The 22,595-nt window shown below is 39.7% G+C and overlaps 1 protein-coding gene across 2 annotated transcripts; it reads left to right on the plus strand.

Moving 5' to 3' along the window:
- The first annotated feature begins 346 nt into the window (after positions 1–346).
- On the plus strand, positions 347–18,507 carry lin7b (lin-7 homolog B (C. elegans)). Of its 2 annotated transcripts, XM_073462599.1 has the most exons (6): positions 347–422; positions 3,632–3,750; positions 4,092–4,163; positions 6,825–7,034; positions 9,955–10,118; positions 18,486–18,507. In XM_073462599.1, exons 1-6 carry the CDS (start codon positions 347–349, stop codon positions 18,505–18,507), a joined length of 663 nt encoding a protein of 220 aa, XP_073318700.1. The 2 variants fall into 2 exon arrangements, with proteins under 2 accessions (XP_073318700.1, XP_073318702.1); XM_073462601.1 differs by lacking the exon at positions 6,825–7,034 and having other exon boundaries at positions 386–422.
- The last annotated feature ends 4,088 nt before the right edge of the window (positions 18,508–22,595 follow it).

Genomic DNA, 22,595 nt, shown 5'->3' on the forward strand with positions numbered 1-22,595 from the left:
AATTCCATCATGTTTTTTGTTGCTCAAATGGCTTTTCTCCACCAACTTGAAATTAGTTTCTGATACAGAAAATTGTAAACGCAACATTTGTCATTACTCTGCGTCCGTGCTTCCAATCTGCACAGTAGGAGTACTTCGAAGTAGATGCTCATTCTATAGTCACGCACTGAAGCTGCTGCGTCGGCTGCTACCTGATCCTCTGGAGCATCTCGGCCCTCACTCATCTTCAGTCTGCTGACCACGTCATTCCACAAGATGGACCACACATCGCTGTGAACCAGATTCTCTTCTTCTTCATCTACGCACTGTTAATTAGAGGAGCAGCTTCGACGCTGAGGAGCTCAGAATGATGTCCTCTTACTACCACCCTGCAAAGGAAGCAGACATGGCGGCTATGACAGAGCCGCTCTGCCTGGAAAGAGGTAACGTGTTACACCGCTCCACCACAACCTCCTGGCCGATGTTAATGTAGGTAACCGTTAACCTATGTATTAAATACACGGTGGGTATTGGGTACAGTTAGGTCTTAATGTACCCAATGATAACAATGAGCGATCCTAAAATAACAATTTTGTTGTAACTGAATCATTTGTGAAATTAAGTAACCGTATGTCGCAGTTATTAATTACAAAAATGTTCGAGTTCGACCGTTCGCTCGGCCCCCGCTCGTTTTGTCGAAGTAAACGCCGTTAGCTGTATAATCCATTCAAACCATATCAGTGTTGTCACATCTCTTTAGGCAACATGCTTGGCTGTAAATCGAATCACGGACTTTTAGTATTATCATGCGTGCCTTCGACAATATGATCAAAGGACGAACTGACTGAATTCACAGTTGAATGGAATCGCCTGGTGTTTCTTCGTTAACGTACGCCGCCAGGAGTTCATTCAAGGTGTGGTCCAAAGCGCATACGCAATTTAACGACGAGGGGAGTTTCGCGATGGTGGCCCTCACCTCAAAGGCATTGTTTATTATGAAAAGCCTGTCTTGAATGAGCATCACAAACCTAGCCAGTTCTGTTCCCAGATAGCAGACCAACAATGAATCAACACTGAATCGATGATAATTCTGCATCAATAAGACTACATTTGAAGGGTTGTGACGGACATGACATGATAACAATGACATGACACCTGAATGAACATGAAGTCTTGAACGAATGTTTGACTGGTGCCACTAACCGCCATCCTGTCAATTATGTCACTTTTAATGCAAGTTGATGTATAAGATGTCTTCATCATGACTCTCTGACATCCACCTAAACATAACTTGTCCTCTGTTATCATGACTTGATGTAAAAGTGCAAACAGACAACTGCCATCAAAGACATTTCAAACAATTTAAACGTTGCATTAGAGGTGACATCATCGACCACATGACATTTAATGACAGCAGTCATCAGACATTCACAAAGAACACTCACCTGTCATTAACTTGATGTTAATGACAGGTGTAATGTCAGTCTTCTAATACAGTCTTTATCACCAAGCCAACTCAGAGTTAATGATATCTGAATAATTCAGGCAGTTGTTCTGCCTGGAAATCTTGGGCCCTGGCATTCTTGTTGGATATTCTTTGACGCCTAAATACTGATGCTTTATATGTAGCTATCAATTGATCTCTGGAATTATGACAACTGGAATACTTTGGTGACCTTTAGACAAAAACATGTGACTGAGATTTGAAAAAAGCCTCTGCAAATGTGCAGCTCATGCAAAATTTGAGATGTAGGCCTATTGTGAATGTACTTGTGTTCACAGTGCATCAGTAACAAGGAGTCCTCAAGGCTGGACTTTGATTGAGATTGATTGATGTAGGTAGCTCATAAAGGGCCCATAGCTAATTTTTTGCCCTATAGTGGCTAGACTAAGTGTTTCTTCAATCTTTATATCTGTAGCGCCAATTCACAACAAAAGTTATCTCGTACCACTTTGCAATTTGAGCAGGTCCGGACCATACTCTTTAGTAATTTATTTACACACACCCAACATTTCCCCCATGAGCAAGCACTTGGTGACAGTGGCGAGAAAAATGACCTTTTATCTGGCTTTTCACGGCACACTATACCATATACTCTTTACATGAATACATGCATTCATACTATGCAACCAGATGATTATCATAAGACAGAGCTCATGTCTGAAACCAACAGACACAAGATTTCACTTTACATAAATAATAATGTTGTATCTATATTGTTAAGTTTCATATGTAAGAACAACATATCAAAATAATAAGGGACATTTGAGAATTCCCTCACAGAAGTCAGTCACAACTGGGGAAGCTGAGGGGTCAGTTTATATAATGACGTCATTGTAAACGGGGCGCGACATTAACGACTTTAATGTTTTTGTATTAACTTGAATGGCCACTATAACTTAAATCTAATCGTTAGATTAGATAGGCTGTAGTTCAGGAGATAGAGCGGGTCGTCTAGTAATCGGAAGGTCACTGGTTTCGAATCCCTGGCTCCCCCAGCTGCATGTCTAAGTGTCCTTGAGCAAGATACTGAACCCCAAATTGCTCCTGATGAGCAGTTGGCACCTTGCATGGCAGCCTCTGCCATCAGTGTGTGAATGTGACAAGTGTTTTGCCGCTTTGAGCGGTCTGTAGACTGGAAAAGCCATTCCATTTACCTTTTATTAATAACAATGTACAATAACTTGAGAAGTTTCCCACTACAGCAGACAGCAAAATTGAACGCCAGCATACTATAGGTAAAAGCAGCAACATCAGCTACAGTCAACAACAGCAAGGTGATGAAGAGGGAGAGAATTTCTCCAGACTTTCTTATAATCACTTCATTTTGTGAGTTGTTGAGTTAGAAGAAACCTAATAAACATAATGCTTTATATGACAAATTCTTCATCATTTGGGCCATTTTATAAATCTGGCAATTAAGATCTCTCTATCTTTGTGTAAAAAGCATTGTGTCCGTTGTCCCAGCAATGTACGTATTTATATACATACAGAGCTGGGTAGTGCTAGCCAATCACAAGTGGTCGTTTGAGATGCATGTTGAGGGGCCTAATGCCAGGTGTGAACTGACAAGCTACCTCATAGTTGACAATAATGTAGCGCAGTGAGGATACAGATGTTTTATAGAAGAGACAAGCATGTATAACAACTTATAAATGTACTTTAATGCAACTCACAACGTGGCATAATATGACAAAAATAATATCAAGATGAAATGTCATCAAGAAATGTGGTTAGAACAGCACCATACAAGGCGGTACATTAACAGTGAAGGGCAGATATATTGGTTGCACATTTGATCATTTAAAAAGAGTTGTACAACTTATGAATACAAAGGAGCACATTTGTAGAGCCCCGCCTCCACCATGGTTTGTATATTCCAGCTGTATGTCACGCCTCTTTTGTGCATCACAATTCAGATTAGGATACACCTGTGCATCCTCACTCATAGCTCCTCCGGAAAGCCCCCTTTGTCCTCGCTCCTGTCTCCTCATGGAACATAGGAATTGAGACATCCTTCAATATGGCGTGTGGAAATCGATTTTGGGGTCAAAGGCAGGAGGATGGTGGAGCGAGGAGGCACATAAAAGAGAAATGAGAAGAGCCCTCTCTCTCTGCATCAAGCCTTTTTTTGTGTTTTGTGTGTGCTAGATGTGTGCAGGGTGATCGAACTGCTGGACCGGCTGCAGCGGAGTGGTGAGCTGCCTCCTCCCAAACTGCAGGCACTGCAGAGAGTCCTACAGAGCAAATTCTGTGCCGCTATCAGAGAGGTAAAGGGGAAGTGATCTTCCTGATTCCTGGTCGATGACCTTAAGCTGCTTAGCTCTTTGAATCACTGTTAACACCACATTGGACCTCTTGTGCACAGAAATATGGCTCATTATAACAGATTTGTGAGGAATCAGGATTTAGTTACTTATTTAGTTACTTAAATGTTTGACTTTATTGTTTTGGTTGGTTGTGATGTTCTGTGACCCTGCAAAGAATCAGCGGTTACAGATGGATGGATAAATGTGATGTTCATCATGTGTGTATTCAATGTACTGTATATCACTTTACCACAGTCATATGTTAACCTGACTTATCTGTGCTCTCCTCTGTTGTCCTCTAGGTATATGAGCAGCTATATGACACTCTTGATATTGTTGGAGGACCAGAAGTACGAGCACAGGCAACAGCCAAGGTACTACATGCAAACTACATATTGCACAAGCAGAATTATTTTAGAGACATTGGGCCCATTTTTTTATTGCACAAGCACAGCAACCAGTGCAAAGTGGTAGGTCTTTGGTACATGCCTGTGTGGGTGGCTCCAATTGCACCTGCTATGATGATTAAGCAGAGTAAAGTGCTAAAGGCTGGGTGCAGTTAAATATAGATCAATTGTGGCGATTAATACAAAAATACATTATTAGCAAGTCACATCACTGATTTCATCTCTCTGATACAGCAGAGCCAATAACAGAGAAGTATAACAATGATGATTCAACTATAGAAAGACACTTACATGAAGAGCAGCACAATATGAACACATGGTACTACAAATCTGTAGACATAAGCAGATAATGTTGATGTGCTGTATCATAGGTCACTGGACTTGTTTCAGTTTGTTGAAGATGTTTCACCTCTCATCCAAGACGCTTCTTCAGTTCTAACCAACTGGAGGGGAGTTTGCAGGCTTAATTAATGTCGTTGGCCACCTCCTCTGTTCAAAGATGGTTGTTCCAGCCGTCTTTGACCCACTTACAATGCAGTACTGAGCTCCGTCCCCAGACAGCTTAACAACCATTAACACCTGGGCTCACCTACCCACAAGTGGCCCTAACGACTCTGAAACTGAACAAGAAACTGAAAACAAGTCCAGTTGCCTACGATACAGCACTTAGAATAAGCAGATATTGTTTTTTCCTGTTAATGAACGGAATATAATTTAGTATCAATGTGATGCTATTTCAGTTATAATTCTGCGTGATAGCGGCGTTTGCATGCAGTGCATTTCAAGAATAGAACTTGATGCCACTTTTGCTAAAAGGAAAATTGGAAATGAGGTCAAGACACACTGAGGCACGTCAATCAGATATCCTCTGCAGAAACAGGCAAAATACTGAGTTATAATCTACCAGTATGCTGTGTGCAAGCATGATGTGATGTGCATGCAAATTAATGAAGGTCAACACACTGGACAGCCATGTGCAATGGTGGTGCGTTCCAGTGCAGCACTTCTCAAATCTAAAGCTGCAGATTTATCAACATGTCTGTCCTGCTCCCGTCAGATGGCTGCAGGGACTTAATGAACTGATGGAGAAACGTTTCATACAGCATAAATCAACCATGGACAAAAGATGCTCTAAGAATTACTTATATTATTATTCATAGATAAATGCAGGCCTATTTACCGATGTCCGTGCTTGAACCATGCTAAATGGTATTTTAAAAGCAGATGTAAAAGCCTGTATCAGTGTTTAATTAAAATATGTTGTTGTTTTAGGACACAACAAGTCTGTCCTAAAATACCATTCACATATGACTTTTTGTTACACATTTTGTCATGTGTACTAAATGACTCTTTACTTGGTGTGATCATTCCTCCTGTTATTTGTAGTAGATTACACTTGCTTTATCTTACTCAGACTGCTGAAGTCCCATAATAATACAGTTTAATGATGCGTCGGACAGTTCTTGACCCAATTTTAGTAGTTTCAGTAATCTCCTTAGTTGTTTTCTTTGTTTGATGCAGGCCAATAATTTGACCCTTCTGAAATAGAGTAACATCTTTTCCACGACCACAGGATATATCTTCTGACATGGTTGTTTAAGAAATGAGAAGCTCCTCACTGCATCAGTTGGGGTTAAATAACTTGTTACCGGCTGAATCATGTTAATCACTGCAGTAATTATCCAATGGAAGGCTCTTACTTATTTGCTTAGTTAAATCCAGGTGGAGACTTTTTTTTGGGCCAGGCAGTGTATATTGAGAGTGACTTATATTTTTGATGAATGAAAAATGGCGCAGGGACCTGTTGTAAGGGAATCAGCAAGATCAGCGGTTTGAAATCCTGACTTTTTAGCAGTGTAATGTATTTGAGCATTCAGGCAATTGATTTCACCTGCAGAAGTTTCACTTTCACTTGGTGTGTCACTATCAGGATCTCTTCAACAGTAACAATAATTTTACCTCTGCTGTGCTGCTTAGTGGCATAATGGTTAGCACATATAGCACACATCGACACATCCTGTGAGAAGTGAAGATCTGGCAGTTCGACTCTGGTCGGCAATGCAAGGCAAGGCAATTTCTGCATTTCCAACCACAAGCATTTCATCTGTCAATAACTGAACAGGTGTAATTTCAATATAATTTCAAAATATATGGAATACCAAAATATGAAAATTGAGTTTTATCCGAATTTGTCCAGATACGTTATTTTGATGCAGATTGCTCAAAATTTATAGAAGTAGAAAAGAAACAGATGAGGACTAAATTCAAAATGACAGAAAGTCTTTTTTGGGCTCTAATGGGCATGGTTTACATGGATAGATTTGTCTGGACCCAAAGAATTCTGCAAAACTTTAATTTAAAAGTCTGTATTCCAAAAAAGTTAATTGTTAATATACAGATACTGTCAGAGTGCTGCTTGCAGTGGTCATTGCCCTGTCATGAAAATGGGGTCTATTATGTCCAAACCATTTTACAGTCCACAGCCTATCTTAATTTGACAACGCTTGTTACATTGATACATCCAGTCATGTAACTGGAGATTAAAGGTGCCTAAACTCTTTTTATAGACTTTTTTTTAATGTGGAATAGACTTTTTTTCACTGATCACACGGTTGCCCTCCTGACCAGGCCACAGTGGCAGCCTTTGCAGCCAGCGAGGGACACGCTCACCCACGGGTGGTGGAACTGCCCAAGACAGAAGAGGGTCTGGGCTTTAACATCATGGGTGGGAAAGAGCAGAACTCGCCCATCTACATCTCAAGAGTGATCCCTGGGGGAGTGGCCGACCGCCAAGGAGGGCTGAAGAGAGGAGACCAACTGCTGTCTGTCAACGGAGTGGTAAGGAGCTCAGGCCCACTGTGAACCGCTCAAGTCCCACAGAGAGGAGCAACACACACTCTGACAAGTTTAATCTAATGTCGGTTTACATTTTTTTTCACATAGTTTTAAAAATGTAGACATATTTCTGATGCTGCCTTTCTCAAAGCAATTTCAAAAGTGTTAAAAGAGTAACTGAATGTCAGGCTAATACGCGCTGTTTCACCATCCTCTTCTGATGGAAAGTTTTAAGTCTGTCAGACCACAACCACAGCCAGCAGTAATCTGCTCTTCTGTGTGAGAAAGTGAGAGCTCAACCACCAGAGGTCAGCAAAAAACAGCTTCAACTGGTGTAAAGTGCAGATTAACCCAAAAACAGAAGAGGACCGTGTTTATTACTTTATTGTACCTGCATGCAAAAATGTGATCACACATTTGCAGATAGATACCATGCAAGGACTGATCCGTGCAGACACCCACTGAGATGGGTTGATGACAAATGCAGAACCCTGCAGACAAGAAAACTTAAAGGGGACATATTATGCAAAACTCACTTTTTCCTTGCTTTAGTATGTATATTTGCGTATCCGGAGGGCCTCCCCACCCCTTAAGCATGATTTTTCGACAACTAAGTCAATGTTTCGTAAACTACCGGAGTCAGGGATTGGGTCTCTAAACGAGCCGTTTGGATTTCGACCGGATTGTGACATCACAATCCGGTCTTTTGCATACTCCAGTCCTCGCGCTGGCTATCTCCTCCCACACTTCGCCAGCTACCTGGACGAGGATCCGCCATTTTCTCGTTCTCGCTTAACTTGTACGCGACAGCCTGACAGCTACCATGTACAACCCGAAAGCCGAGCACTGCTGCTCTGTCGTCGGATGCACGGATCCTCCTGTTTCGCTACATGGCCTCCCTACCAAAGAGGATATCAGAGCGAAGCGGCTACATTTTATTTATCAGGGAAACGTCCCAGCTTCAGTGAGCAAAAGCGTTATGGTCTGTGCCAGTCACTTCACGCCGGACTGCTTCAGCAACCAGGTCAGGACTGGACGCTGGACTGGCAACAAGATTGTCTCTTAAAAGATGGATCCATACCCACTGTCAATGATGGAACTGTAAGTATTTAAAAAACAGTGTAGTTTGTGTTACTTTGGCCGTTTAGCACATGAGCTAACGCTAACGCTAACCGTCGATGTAAATATGAGGCTGAACTAACGTGAAGTTATCAACGTTGGGCTTACTGGCCGTAGTATTCACGATAATGTTAATGTTACCAAACGTTAATTTGTCATATCAGCACTCTTTTAAAACATGACAGTGAATTGAGAAAATGAATTAGGATATTGAGATTTTATCGCTTCTAACCGGCCGGTGAACCACTGCTCGGCCGTGAACAAGCAGAGGAGATTGTATGAAATCGTCTGAGTTGTTCGCGGACGGTGAGCTGCTGTTCCGCCGTGAACACGCAGAGGAGAAGGGGTGAAATGTCTCGGTTGTTAGCGGACGGTGAGCTGCCATTCCGCCGGGAACAAGCAGAGGAGATTGTATGAAATCGTCTCAGTTGTTAGCGGACGGTGAGCTGCTGTTCCGCCGTGAACAAGCAGAGGAGACGGGGTGAAATGTCTCAGTTGTTCGCGGACGGTGAGCTACGTTAATTCATTAGCATGTTGTGCTAAAGGACAGTGACCTGCACGTTACCTGCAGTAAAGCAATCACTACTTTGTTTTGGAGCCGGAGACAGGGGTTAGCTGCTACATGTCTGCTGTGCTACTATCAGTTATATGCAGGCATGGACACAGAAAAGTTGCTTCGCAAATGTGTATAGCTCGTTGCCATGGTCACGCGATGCCGTCCTCACGTCTTCCGCCCGGCAGGAAGAGGTGGGCGGCACACGCAGTAGCTCATTAGCATTAATGGGAAAGGCACTCAAACCAGCCGCTTAAAACAGGGCTGTGAAACTGGTGTGTAAACACCCCTGCTGTGCTCAATCCTTCGGTTTTTTCGACCAAAGCATGTTACTATCATTCCATTTAGACATCAAGGAACCATGTCAACAAGCAGAAATGAGCATAATATGTCACCTTTAAATTAGCTCTGCTCTTTAATACGTGTACTCCTTGTTCAGCATGTCAGCACCTGTACATGGAATGACTGACAAGTAACAAGCAATTTATTAATGATCCATGTCAGGATGGATATGAAACTGGACTTGAGAGAAATGAGCAATAAAGATTTTATGTATCTTATAGTCAAAATATTTTCTAACATGTCAAAATGTTCTTTAGATTCCTGAAAAAGGATAAAGGTGTCATTTAAGGGTTAAATATGATATTTTGAATATTTATATAACAGCAAACAGCTTTTTGCTTTGTAAAGATAGAGTGGAGTAGTGAAATGAGCAATGCAGTAAAATATTCTTGATTCATATTTGACCAGCACTGACTAGTTTGGTGAACTCCATTTTAAAGTAGCACACAAAATGGCAGCTGTCTTGTGAAACTTGCTCATATAGCTTCACGGTGCATTAGAATATGGTTCTGTATAGATTTTAAGGGACAAATACTCTATGCAGTAACAGAGTACTTCATATTTATATGAAGTATAAATATTCACATTTGATGCTAATTTGACAGTTTTGATCTGAGATATTAGCCATCATTCAAAGCAGTACACAACATAGTTGCAAGACTTATAGGCTATGCATGATATCTAGTGGCAGTGAATTTTTAAGGGTCAGTACACCACATTACAAAAAAAACCTTCTCACTTCTTGTGGTTTTAAGGTGTTTATTTTGGTTTTATTTACTAAAATGTGATTAGCATATGTGTTATTACTTCATTGAATTGAGTATTAAAGGTAGAGTTAAAAGATAATTTTTGTTTATTGTCTTAACATGACAAAACAATTGTAGATATTGTGTGTTGGTGCCCATGCAGAGCGTTGAGGGGGAGCACCATGAGAAGGCTGTGGAGCTGCTGAAGGCTGCCCAGGGTTCAGTCAAGCTGGTGGTCCGCTACACCCCAAAGGTCCTGGAGGAAATGGAGGCTCGCTTTGAGAAGATGAGAAGTGCCCGGAGACGACAGCAGCACACCAGCTACTCGTGAGGCTGCTCGTTAGTCTACACCCAGTCACCACTGTTAATATATACGGATACACACTGTCAGTGTGCACCAAATCTAAACTACATATGAAATCTATACAATATGTACTACATACAAATCATCATAGTATGCACTTTCAGGAGTTCATAAACAGAAAATTAACAACATTTTCCATTTCATACAAACAAAATTCAGTTGAGTTTGCTTGCTCTTTCTGGTTCTGTGTGCGTTTTCTCTTACAATCCAAAGACTTACATCCAGTGGTTCATGTGGTTCTATTTCAAGATGAATTTTCTGGATAATGACATTTGATCACAGGCCTTTAAATTTACACCTGCTCTTATCTTATCTTATCTTGAATTATGATCAAATCACAATATGCAAATAAGGAAGGTGAAGATGGCAGACTTGTCTAACTTCAAGGAAAGCTAGGCAACAAGGCGTGCAAGGCTTTCAGTCCTCTATTCAGGCCCAAGGGATGCCCTAGGACGGATTTGATTCAACGCGCCTCCTCTATATCCACATGAACTCCGCAGCACTTACTTGTTGTTGACTGAAGGTCTGGGTTGAGATGAGTGATTGATGAATGGTGATTAATGTCGATGAATGGTGATGAATGTCAATGAATGGTGATGAATGGTGATGAATGGTGATGAATGTGGATGAATGGTGATGAATGGTGACGAATGTCGATGAATGGTGATGAATGTGCATGAATGGTGATGAATGGTGATGAATGTGGATGAATGGTGATGAATGGTGACGAATGTCGATGAATGGTGATGAATGTGCATGAATGGTGATGAATGGTGATGAATGTGGATGAATGGTGATGAATGTCGGTGAATGGTGATTAATGGTGATGAATGTGGATGAATGTCGGTGAATGTGGATGAATGTCGATAAATGGATGAATGGTGATGAATGGTGATGAATGTCAATAAATGGTGATGAATGGTGATGAATGGTGATGAATATGGATGAATGGTGATGAATGGTGATGAATGGTGATGAATATCGATGAATGGTGATGAATGTCGATAAATGGTGATGAATGTCGATGAATGGTGATGACTGTCAATGAATGGTGATGAATGGTGATGAATGGCGATGAATGGCGATGAATGGTGATGAATGTTGATGAATAGTGACGAATGGTTATGAATGATGATCAATGGTGATAAATGGTGATGAATGGTGATGAATGATGATCAATGGTGATGAATGATGATGAGTGGTGATAAATGATGATAAATGTCGATGAATGGTGATCAATGGTAATTAATGGTGATGAATGTGGATGAATGGTGATGAATGTCGATGAATGATGATGAATGTCGATGAATGGCGATGAATGGTGATGAATGTTGATGAATAGTGACGAATGGTGATGAATGATGATCAATGGTGATGAATGGTGATGAATGATGATCAATGGTGATAAATGATAATGTATGTCGATAAATGGTGATGAATGGTGATGAATGTTGATGAATGTGGGTGAATGTCGATGAATGGTGATGAATGGTGACGAATGTCGATGAATGTGGATGAATGGTGATGAATGGTGATAAATGATGATGAATGTCGATGAATGGTGATGAATGATGATGAATGTGGATGAATGGTGATGAATGTGGATGAATGTGGATGAATGGTGATGAATGTCGCTGAATGTGGATGAATGGTGATGAATGAGGATGAATGTGGATGAATGGTGATGAATGGTGATTAATAGTGATGAATGTGGGTGAATGTGCATGAATGGGGATGAATGGTGATGAATGGTGATTAATAGTGATGAATGTGGGTGAATGTGCATGAATGGGGATGAATGATGATCAATGGTGATAAATGGTGATGAATGGTGATGAATGGTGATGAATGGTTATAAATGATGATGAATGTTGATAAATGGTGATGAATGGTGATGAATGATGATCAATGGTGATAAATGATGATGTATGTCGATAAATGGTGATGAATGGTGATGAATGTTAATGAATAGTGACGAATGGTTATGAATGATGATCAATGGTGATAAATGGTGATGAATGCTGATGAATGCTGATGAATGATGATCAATGGTGATGAATGATGATGAGTGGTGATAAATGATGATAAATGTCGATGAATGGTGATGAATGGTTATTAATGGTGATGAATGGTGATGAATGTGGACGAATGGTGATGAATGTGGATGAATGGTGATGAATGGCGATGAATGGTGATGAATGGTGATGAATGTTGATGAATAGTGACGAATGGTGATGAATGGTGATAAATGGTGATAAATGATGATGTATGTCGATAAATGGTGATGAATGGTGATGAATGATGATGAGTGGTGATAAATGATGATAAATGTCGATAAATGGTGATGAATGGTGATGAATGATGATGAGTGGTGATAAATGATGATAAATGTCGATGAATGGTGATGAATGGTGATGAATGGTGATGAATGTGGGTGAATGTCGATGAATGGTGATGAATGGTGATGAATGTGGATGAATGGTGATGAATGGTGATAAATGATGATGAATGTCGATGAATGGTGATGAATGATGATGAATGTCGATGAATGGTGATGAATGTGGATGAATGGTGATGAATGTCGATGAATGGTGATGAATGGTGATGAATGGTGATGAATGGTGATGAATGATGATCAATGGTGATAAACGATGATGAATGGTGATAAATGGTGATGAATGGTGATGAATGATGATCAATGGTGATAAATGATGATGAATGTCGATAAATGGTGATGAATGGTGATGAATGGTGATGAATATGGATGAATGGTGATTAATGGTGATGAATGGTGATGAATATCGATGAATGGTGATGAATATCGATAAATAGTGATGAATGTCGATGAATGGTGATTAATGGTGATGAATGTGGATGAATGTGGATGAATGTGGATGAATGTCGCTGAATGTGGATGAATGGTGATGAATGAGGATGAATGTGGATGAATGGTGATGAATGGTGATTAATAGTGATGAATGTGGGTGAATGTGCATGAATGGGGATGAATGGTGATGAATATAGATAAATGGTCATGAATGGTGATGAATATCGATAAATGGTGATGAATGGTGATTAATGTTGATGAAAAGGTGATGAATGTTGATGAATATCGATAAATGGTGATGAATGGTGATTAATGTCGATGAAAGGTGATGAATGGTGATAAATGGTGATGAATGTTGATGAATGGTGATGAATGTTGATGAATGTGGATGAATGTCGCTGAATGTGGATGAATGGTGATGAATGAGGATGAATGTGGATGAATGGTGATGAATGGTGATTAATGGTGATGAATGTCGATGAATGGTGATTAATAGTGATGAATGTGGATGAATGGTAATGAATGATGATGAATGTGGATGAATGGTGATGAATGATGATCAATGGTGATAAATGGTGATGAATGGTGATGAATGGTGATGAATGGTTATAAATGATGATGAATGTTGATAAATGGTGATGAATGGTGATGAATGATGATCAATGGTGATAAATGATGATGTATGTCGATAAATGGTGATGAATGGCGATGAATGTTAATGAATAGTGACGAATGGTTATGAATGATGATCAATGGTGATAAATGGTGATGAATGCTGATGAATGATGATCAATGGTGATGAATGATGATGAGTGGTGATAAATGATGATAAATGTCGATGAATGGTGATGAATGGTTATTAATGGTGATGAATGTGGATGAATGGTGATGAATGTGGACGAATGGTGATGAATGTGGATGAATGGTGATGAATGTCGATGAATGGCGATGAATGGTGATGAATGTTGATGAATAGTGACGAATGGTGATGAATGGTGATGAATGGTGATAAATGATGATGTATGTCGATAAATGGTGATGAATGGTGATGAATGATGATGAGTGGTGATAAATGATGATAAATGTCGATAAATGGTGATGAATGGTGATGAATGATGATGAGTGGTGATAAATGATGATAAATGTTGATGAATGGTGATGAATGGTGATGAATGTGGGTGAATGTGGATGAATGGTGATGAATGGTGATGAATGTGGATGAATGGTGATGAATGGTGATAAATGATGATGAATGTCGATGAATGGTGATGAATGATGATGAATGTCGATGAATGGTGATGAATGTGGATGAATGGTGATGAATGTCGATGAATGGTGATGAATGGTGATGAATAGTGACAAATGGTGATGAATGATGATCAATGGTGATAAATGGTGATGAATGGTGATGAATGGTGATGAATGATGATCAATGGGGATAAACGATGATGAATGGTGATAAATGGTGATGAATGGTGATGAATGATGATCAATGGTGATAAATGATGATGAATGTCGATAAATGGTGATGAATGGTGATAAATGGTGATGAATGTCGATGAATGGTGATTAATGGTGATGAATGTGGATGAATGTGGATGAATGTCGCTGAATGTGGATGAATGGTGATGAATGAGGATGAATGTGGATGAATGGTGATGAATGGTGATTAATAGTGATGAATGTGGGTGAATGTGCATGATTGGGGATGAATGGTGATGAATATAGATAAATGGTGATGAATGGTGATGAATATCGATAAATGGTGATGAATGGTGATTAATGTTGATGAAAAGGTGATGAATGTTGATGAATATCGATAAATGGTGATGAATGGTGATTAATGTCGATGAAAGGTGATGAATGGTGATAAATGGTGATGAATGTTGATGAATGGTGATGAATGTTGATGAATGTGGATGAATGTCGCTGAATGTGGATGAATGGTGATGAATGAGGATGAATGTGGATGAATGGTGATGAATGGTGATTAATGGTGATGAATGTCGATGAATGGTGATTAATAGTGATGAATGTGGATGAATGGTAATGAATGATGATGAATGTGGATGAATGGTGATGAATGATGATCAATGGTGATAAATGGTGATGAATGGTGATGAATGGTGATGAATAGTTATAAATGATGATGAATGTTGATAAATGGTGATGAATGGTGATGAATGATGATCAATGGTGATAAATGATGATGTATGTCGATAAATGGTGATGAATGGTGATGAATGTTAATGAATAGTGACGAATGGTTATGAATGATGATCAATGGTGATAAATGGTGATGAATGCTGATGAATGATGATCAATGGTGATGAATGATGATGAGTGGTGATAAATGATGATAAATGTCGATGAATGGTGATGAATGGTTATTAATGGTGATGAATGTGGATGAATGGTGATGAATGTGGACGAATGGTGATGAATGTTGATGAATGGTGATGAATGTGGATGAATGTGGATGAATGGTGATGAATGGTGATGCATGCACCAAAACAACACACGTGTGTATTCAAACGTGTTTCAAATTCAAATAAACAACCTTTGTTTTAATAAAACAAACAACTGAGATTTTCTTTCTATTAAAGGAACTTGGGACAGGATTTGTGAAAAAATAAACATGCATTTTATGTTTTTTAATGCTAATGGGTGATGAAGCGTTCAAAACCAAAAAGAATGAGCCCACCCACATATCTGTCCATTGCCTTGAACAGGCTGTGTGCTGCATAATGTACTGCAATTCGTGGTCTGAATTTCCCGTACAGTCTTGCGGATGTGACGTCCGATGACGCTGAATATGTGTCCTTGGATACGGGAAGAAGACAAGCGCGGTGGACCCAAACTAGTGTTTGGGTAGTAATGGATTCTGCTACGGCCAGCAAATGACCCACTACCACACAAAGTCCACTAAAAAGTCATACTAAGAAGAAAACGAAGGTTTTATCAGCGGCACATTGTGAGTCGAAACGAAATTACGACCAAAGCCGTAGAGCAGAACCGGACGAACTTGGACCGGGAACTGGTGACAAAGGCGTACAAAAGCGTGTGATAGCGTGACTTCGCTGGAGACTTTTAGAAGGTAACTGGTGTTTATCCGATTTTGTGTGTGACACCAGCAACACACTAAATGTGCCCAATTTGATGGTCCTCTTGCAGAGCGTACACTGCGCTTCAGATTCATTATTATGCAGCTTTTAACCAACTGAATTCTGGTTGTTCAAGCCAACACACTAAATTTACACTTTCCCATAGTTGTAGCAGATTCCGCAGTCGAAGTCTTTCCGGAACTGGCGAAGTGTACGGCAATAAATTCCGACCGGGCTGCTGGCAAAATGCCACTTAGTTCCTGGATACTTCAGAAAGAAGTACAACACACGGAGCTAACTGTGAATCTCACCAACACATTGAAAATTGGTTTGATTTGATTTTTTTTTTCCAGCAATGACAGCGCTCCCATTGTTGGACTCTCATCTGGATTTGTAAAGATCAACTGATCATTGGTTTTATGCCTTGACAACTGTCACTTACATTTTCAATTCCATCAAAAGATTTGACAGTTTGACATTATCCTGGTGCCTTTTTCGCAGGTTATGGTTAGGCAAGTTAAAAAAAATATTCACCAACAATACCACCTTTCTGGGATCAACAATAAAAAACAAAGGATAGAAATTCAGTCCGTTACAAAGTTCAGTTTCATAAATCTGTCCCGAGTAAACCCTCTTCCCAAACAAATCAATAAAGGATCTCTGAAAAATAAAGTAAACCCCACATCTCTGATGCTGCGGGAGTTACTGCCAGTACGAGTCAGTTAATCATCTTCGTGCCCAAAGGATAAGTAATTGGAAATGCAGCTGTAGGCTGCTGGTAAGCTAGCTGTGTCATCTTTAAATGTTTGGGGTTTTTTTTGGCATTTTCATGGCTTTATTTTAAAGTACAAATTAGAGAGATGACAGGAAATGGGGATGGGAGAGAGGGGGGATGATATGCAGCAAAGGGCTGCAGGTCGGAGTTGGACCCTGGGCAGCTGCAGTGAGGACAAGGCCTCTGTACATGGGGCGCATGCTTTACCAATTGACCTACTAGAGCACCCCAGCTGTGTCATCTTTGATGTGTTGTTTCTTTTCCTTCGGACACATGCAAGGCGGGGGTCACAGGCAGAAATCACGGGGTGCCGGAGATTTGTCCCCCTCAATAACCTATATCATTGTAAAGATGTAATTTAAAATAATACAATGATATGCATTGAAAACAATTGCACTAATTAAAGACGCAAAATAATGTGTTTTTAGGTTTTTAAAGATTGGTTCCCCGTTTCATATGCCCGAGTGGTGCATCTCCACTCGGGCAGCCTGCATCTCCACATGCTTTAGCGCTCACTACATAGAGCGGTCCCTGGGAGTGTGGTCGTGGTGCTGGCTGACCATAGTAAGAAGCTACTTTGCAAGTTAACTTAAAACAAAATATGCTATTTGTCTCTTTTCATTAAGCTGTGCTTATACTCTGGTTCAGTTTAAGCAGAGCATAGTGTTTTAGCTGAAAATAGCTAACTGCTTTGGTCGCCACAAACGCTGCTGTAGATGGCCCGACTTCCTGTCAAAAATATTGTTTTTTTATGTCGACACAGACATGGCTGGGAAATGTCCCAAGTTCTCCTTAAAAATATCCAATTTACATTTTATAAATGTTGAAACGCCGCGGTCCCTTGTTACAAATATCCACTCTCTGCTCACCTCCTGACATGACAGTCACTTAATCAACATGAAACATGAACATGATATGACACGTTTTGTGGAAATGTTAGTACAATACATGTGCAGATATATAACTCATTTTATTAAATGATTTAATCCTGGTGACTGGGCTGAAAGATGTGTCTTACATTTTTATTTACTTTACCATTAATTGAACAAATCACATTCACAATTATGACTGTCCTGTGGCCGAAATATTGGTACTTAGCAGCCGTGTCTATTTTCATGCTGGTACAACCCTGAAGTTATTTACCCCTTTCATTTCATCGAGTATAGTTGAATAGGAGGCCTATAATCAGCACTTCCTCTATATTTATTAAGTATAACACTACTTTTGGCGGCACCTTCGGTGTCCCCTTCAGGAATTCCACTTGAGAATATTAAGTTTATTCTTAAACAGTGACGTGAAATATCTGCCCTTAACAGGGATGGAGAGAAAATAAAAGAATCGCAGATCCTGGCTTTGATTTTAAAGATCGAAATTGTCAATTGTCATGTGGGGCTTAAAGTACTAGTTGCTGGAAATGTGTGTTACCAGTGTAAGGGCCCTCTCATGCTTGGAGGGAATAGCAATTTACTGAAGGGATGGATATTCTTCTCATGGAAAGTCCTACACAAAGATGCACTTTCCAATCTGGTACTTAAGATCATGTTTAGTGATTATTATTGTGTCTCGGCAGTTTTTATAGTAGTTCACCAACATGCAGCACAATCCTCTGTCTCTCTTTCTGCAGATCTCTGGAGTCCAGGGGCTAGCTAAACCAATTCCTCCATCCACCTCATCGTCCAACCCTCCTCAAACCTCTGTTCCAGTAGGAGGCAAGACCGTAGATGAGAAGCAAAAAACCAAAGTAGCCTACCAACACCTGTTACCTGAACTTCTTCATAAAGCCAACGCTGCAGTTCAGGATTTTCTCCCCTCAGTCTTTCCTATTTCTTAGTGAAGTGCAGATTAAGCTTGTTGTCAGACCGTGCCATTAATTTCACCTTCGTGAAATCATCCTCAGCTTCCTGTTACATAAGGGCAACACATTCTCTTTAGTGTGTGGCTTAACTAAAACCTAGTGTGATATTATCATGTCGTTTTATGTTTGCATTCTCATGTAGTGCACTGCGCTCCTCAGCAGTTCGGCCTGATTAGCCGAGGAAACGTGGAAACTGACACCTACAGTCTTCACTGCTGTTTTTCCATCAGATGTCCCAGCTGGAGGGCTAAGCATTAGCATTATGAAGAACTACACTTAAATCAGTGGCTGGCAAGTGTCATCTTTTTTGTATTAATGTATTTATTTTATTTATTTGCATAAATATTTATGAAATAAAGTCTTACTGAGTAAATTGAACGCTGTCTTTCTTAGAAACAAGAAATTATTTTGAAGGCCCGTGCACCAACCATATGAATGAGAGAAGCAATAGCAGGAATGTCTCAACTGACTTAGATGTTTGAATGAAGTTTCTTTGTTAAAAATGTGGAAGGAGTTAAGTTCCAAAAAACATGACGTACTAAATACTACTACTACTACTAATAATAATAATAATAATAGTACTACTACTACTAATAATAATAATAATAATAACAATACAGTTTTCTCAATTGTTAAAGCATTTTTCCTGAAACAAAATTTAAATACTTTTGACATCATAAGGCCATACTACATATTCAACTGTTTAAAGTTGTGTAGAAATAGTTTCCTTTTTCTCCTTTTTTACTTTAACATTTAGGGAGGGAGGTTGTCCCAATAATATTGTACAGTACAGTACATACAATAATGAGCTGTGTTTCAGCAAGAGGAACAGATTTTGGAATCCATAGTCAACATCCATATGATTGTCAACTGACAGCCCAGTGGGTCAGTGGACTAGCAGCAGCAGCCTAATAATAAAAAGTGTTGTCTTGGGAAATCCATTGAAAATGGAATGAAGTCCAGTCAATTTTATTTAAATACCGCCACTTTGTAACAAATATCATCTCATTGTTAGCTGTTATACATTGATACACAATATACACAATACACAATCAGGCATAACATTATGACTACCTGCCTAATATTGTGAAGGTTCCCCTTGTGCAGCCAAAACAGCTCTGACCTGTCAAGACATGGACTTAAGACAGCTGAGGGTGTCCTGTGGTGTCTGGCACCAGGGCATTTTATAGTGGATCCTCTGGGTCCTGTATGTTGGGGGGTGGGGCCTCCATGGATCAGACCTGCTCCAGCACGTCTTACAGATGCTCGATCAGATTGGGATCTGGGGAATTTGGAGGCCCAGTCAACACCTTGGGCCCTTTATTGTGTTCCTCGAGCTGTTCCTGAGCAGTGTTTGCGGTGTGTCAGGGCACATTGTCCTGCTGGGGGGCCACTGCCATCGGGTAGTGTTGTTGTGATGAGGGGGTGTACTTGGTCCACAACAGTGTTTGGATGGGTGGTGCATGTCAAGTGGCATTCACTTGAATGCCACTACCCAAGGTTTCCCAGCAGAACATCGCATTGTGATGAGATGATCAATGTTATTCACGTCACCTGTCAGTGGTTTTAATGTTGTGGCTGATTGGTGTATATTTCAATTTAAAACAACTTTATTGACCACTATTTGCATGCAGAAGGCAGAAATTTCTCTTTAGCTTTAGCTTACAAATCTGCAGTTAAAAAGGGTACATTAAAACACATTACATCCAGACAGGACAGGACACATTGAAACACACACAGTATATACCTTATTTATTTACCGTATATTTAAAATACTTACGTTATTATTTACGTCAATTAAAATACATTTCTAATAAGCTCAGAAACATCAATAGCATGTCAAGCAGTTTGTCCATGTCATGTCCTTTCTGTTCCTCTATTTTGTCCTTGCATGTAGTCTTAACCATTGTTTGCTGTTCTGCATGGGGATGCTCCAGTTGCTTGGAGAAAGGAGTATGAACCTACAATTTCCCCACTGACATGGAGAGGCTCATGTCTGCAGGAGCAATCTAAATATTACCTAAGATTATAACAACAAAAAACTATGTGAGGTTATCATATTTATTCACTACATTTGCACTTTTCTTTTACAAAGACCACACCACTGGGAAGCTTAATATTTGGTTAATTTAGAATAATGATCAGGGAAATGCTTGAGAAACTCAGGGAGTTATGACTCAAGGTTATGTTTAAACTCATTGCAGGTTTTCAGACTCCACTGAATCCTCCTTTAGTTCTTGTGCAAAGAGAGAGCGAGCGAGTGTAAGACAGGGAGAAAAGACACTGTCGTTTGGTCTGTGTACGCCAACTTATGTTGTGGAATTTCAGTAGTTGTGATCTAAACAGCTTTTGCTGCTGAAGTTTAACAAAGTATGACATGAATCTGAATGAATTAGTTTTTCAAGAAACATGAACAATACATAACTATATATCAATAGTCAAGCATAAATAAGACTTTAAAGGATTATATATGATACAAATAGTAAAAAAGGAAAAAAAGAAAAATAAACCAACAGTTTTTCTCTTACAGCTAATAATCAGTCCTGCCCAATTCCATCCCACTGTACAGACAACATAATGTGAAGCATATTAGGCTCACATCCTGTTTCTAACAGAGGTCTGTGTGCTTGAGATAATTAACGAACAGGTTAGTCCTGAAAATGAATGTAAAACTGTATTAAAATGCCCATTCAAGTCTAGCCCAAAGTAAATTCAAAGCTCTTGTTGAACCTTTTCCCCCCAAACTGTCAGAAGCTCTGTAAATGCTTCTGGCATTGATCTAAAGGAGTTTGACCATACTGAATTTTTTTTTTTCTTGGCAATTTTTTTTTAATGCAAACATAAGCCTGCAGATGACCTGTAACTGCCCCTATTACCTGGAAAACACAATGGTTCAACATCATCAAGAACTGTGATAAACTATATATTACTGGATTTGAAATCTCATTGGCCACATGATGCATCACTCTTCTGTAGGCTGGTGTGTAAGTGGCTCAGGAGAGAGGAGAAAGAAGCGAGTGGGTCACACGATCACTCATTGGCTGTTTTAGGCTCTAGGGCAAGCTTAGAAGCTCAGATCTGCTTAAATGAGCTGTCAATCAAACGGCTGCCATCTCAGCATCTCTGTCTTTTACCAGATAAAAACATGAAAAAACATCTGAGATTGCAGTTTTTTGCCATTTTGTCACCATTTAACCATGGAATATTGTGTTTTGTACTAAATGTGTTACTGAAATGGATCTTTTGTTGGAGTTTGGTGCACTACTGAAACCCCCAGAACCTTTATTGAGGAGCTGGCAAAACTTTGTACATGCTATTTTTTGTTTGTTTGTTTGTTTTTTGTTTTTTTGTTGATTGTATCTGGTTCCTTTGGTTTTATCTTGAAATGGTTTGCATGAATAGAATCATGAGAATCTAAGCTGTTTAATGATGTATGGCATGACCATACACTTCGATTGAAAGTTTGGTGAACTGGCCACTGACTTTTAACAGGTTTTAATGAAAGGATTCCATACTTTTTAAATAGCTCTTGTTTTCCCTTAATAGGATAAGTTATCTATTTGAAGGATGTACATCTTGAAAGCTTTGTCAACCATTTACCAGTACTTGGTCTATTTACATTCTTCCATGATAATGCTATCATACATTTTGCCTGTAACAAACATAGATCTAAACATATTGGCTCGTTCTTCCTCAAATTGTATGCCTTGGATAACAACCTAATACCTTAAAACACAATTTGGGGATATCACTATCAGATTAGTTTAACTTTTCCCAGGTAATATATGTGAGCCATGTGCCAATTACAATCTAGAAGCTTAAGATGGGTATTTGCTGCTCCTGTTTGAGCTTTCTTGCAAGCATCTTGCCACTCAGCAA

The sequence above is a fragment of the Pagrus major genome, chromosome 24 (assembly GCF_040436345.1).
Source record: "Pagrus major chromosome 24, Pma_NU_1.0".
Classification (NCBI taxonomy): Eukaryota; Metazoa; Chordata; class Actinopteri; order Spariformes; family Sparidae; genus Pagrus; species Pagrus major.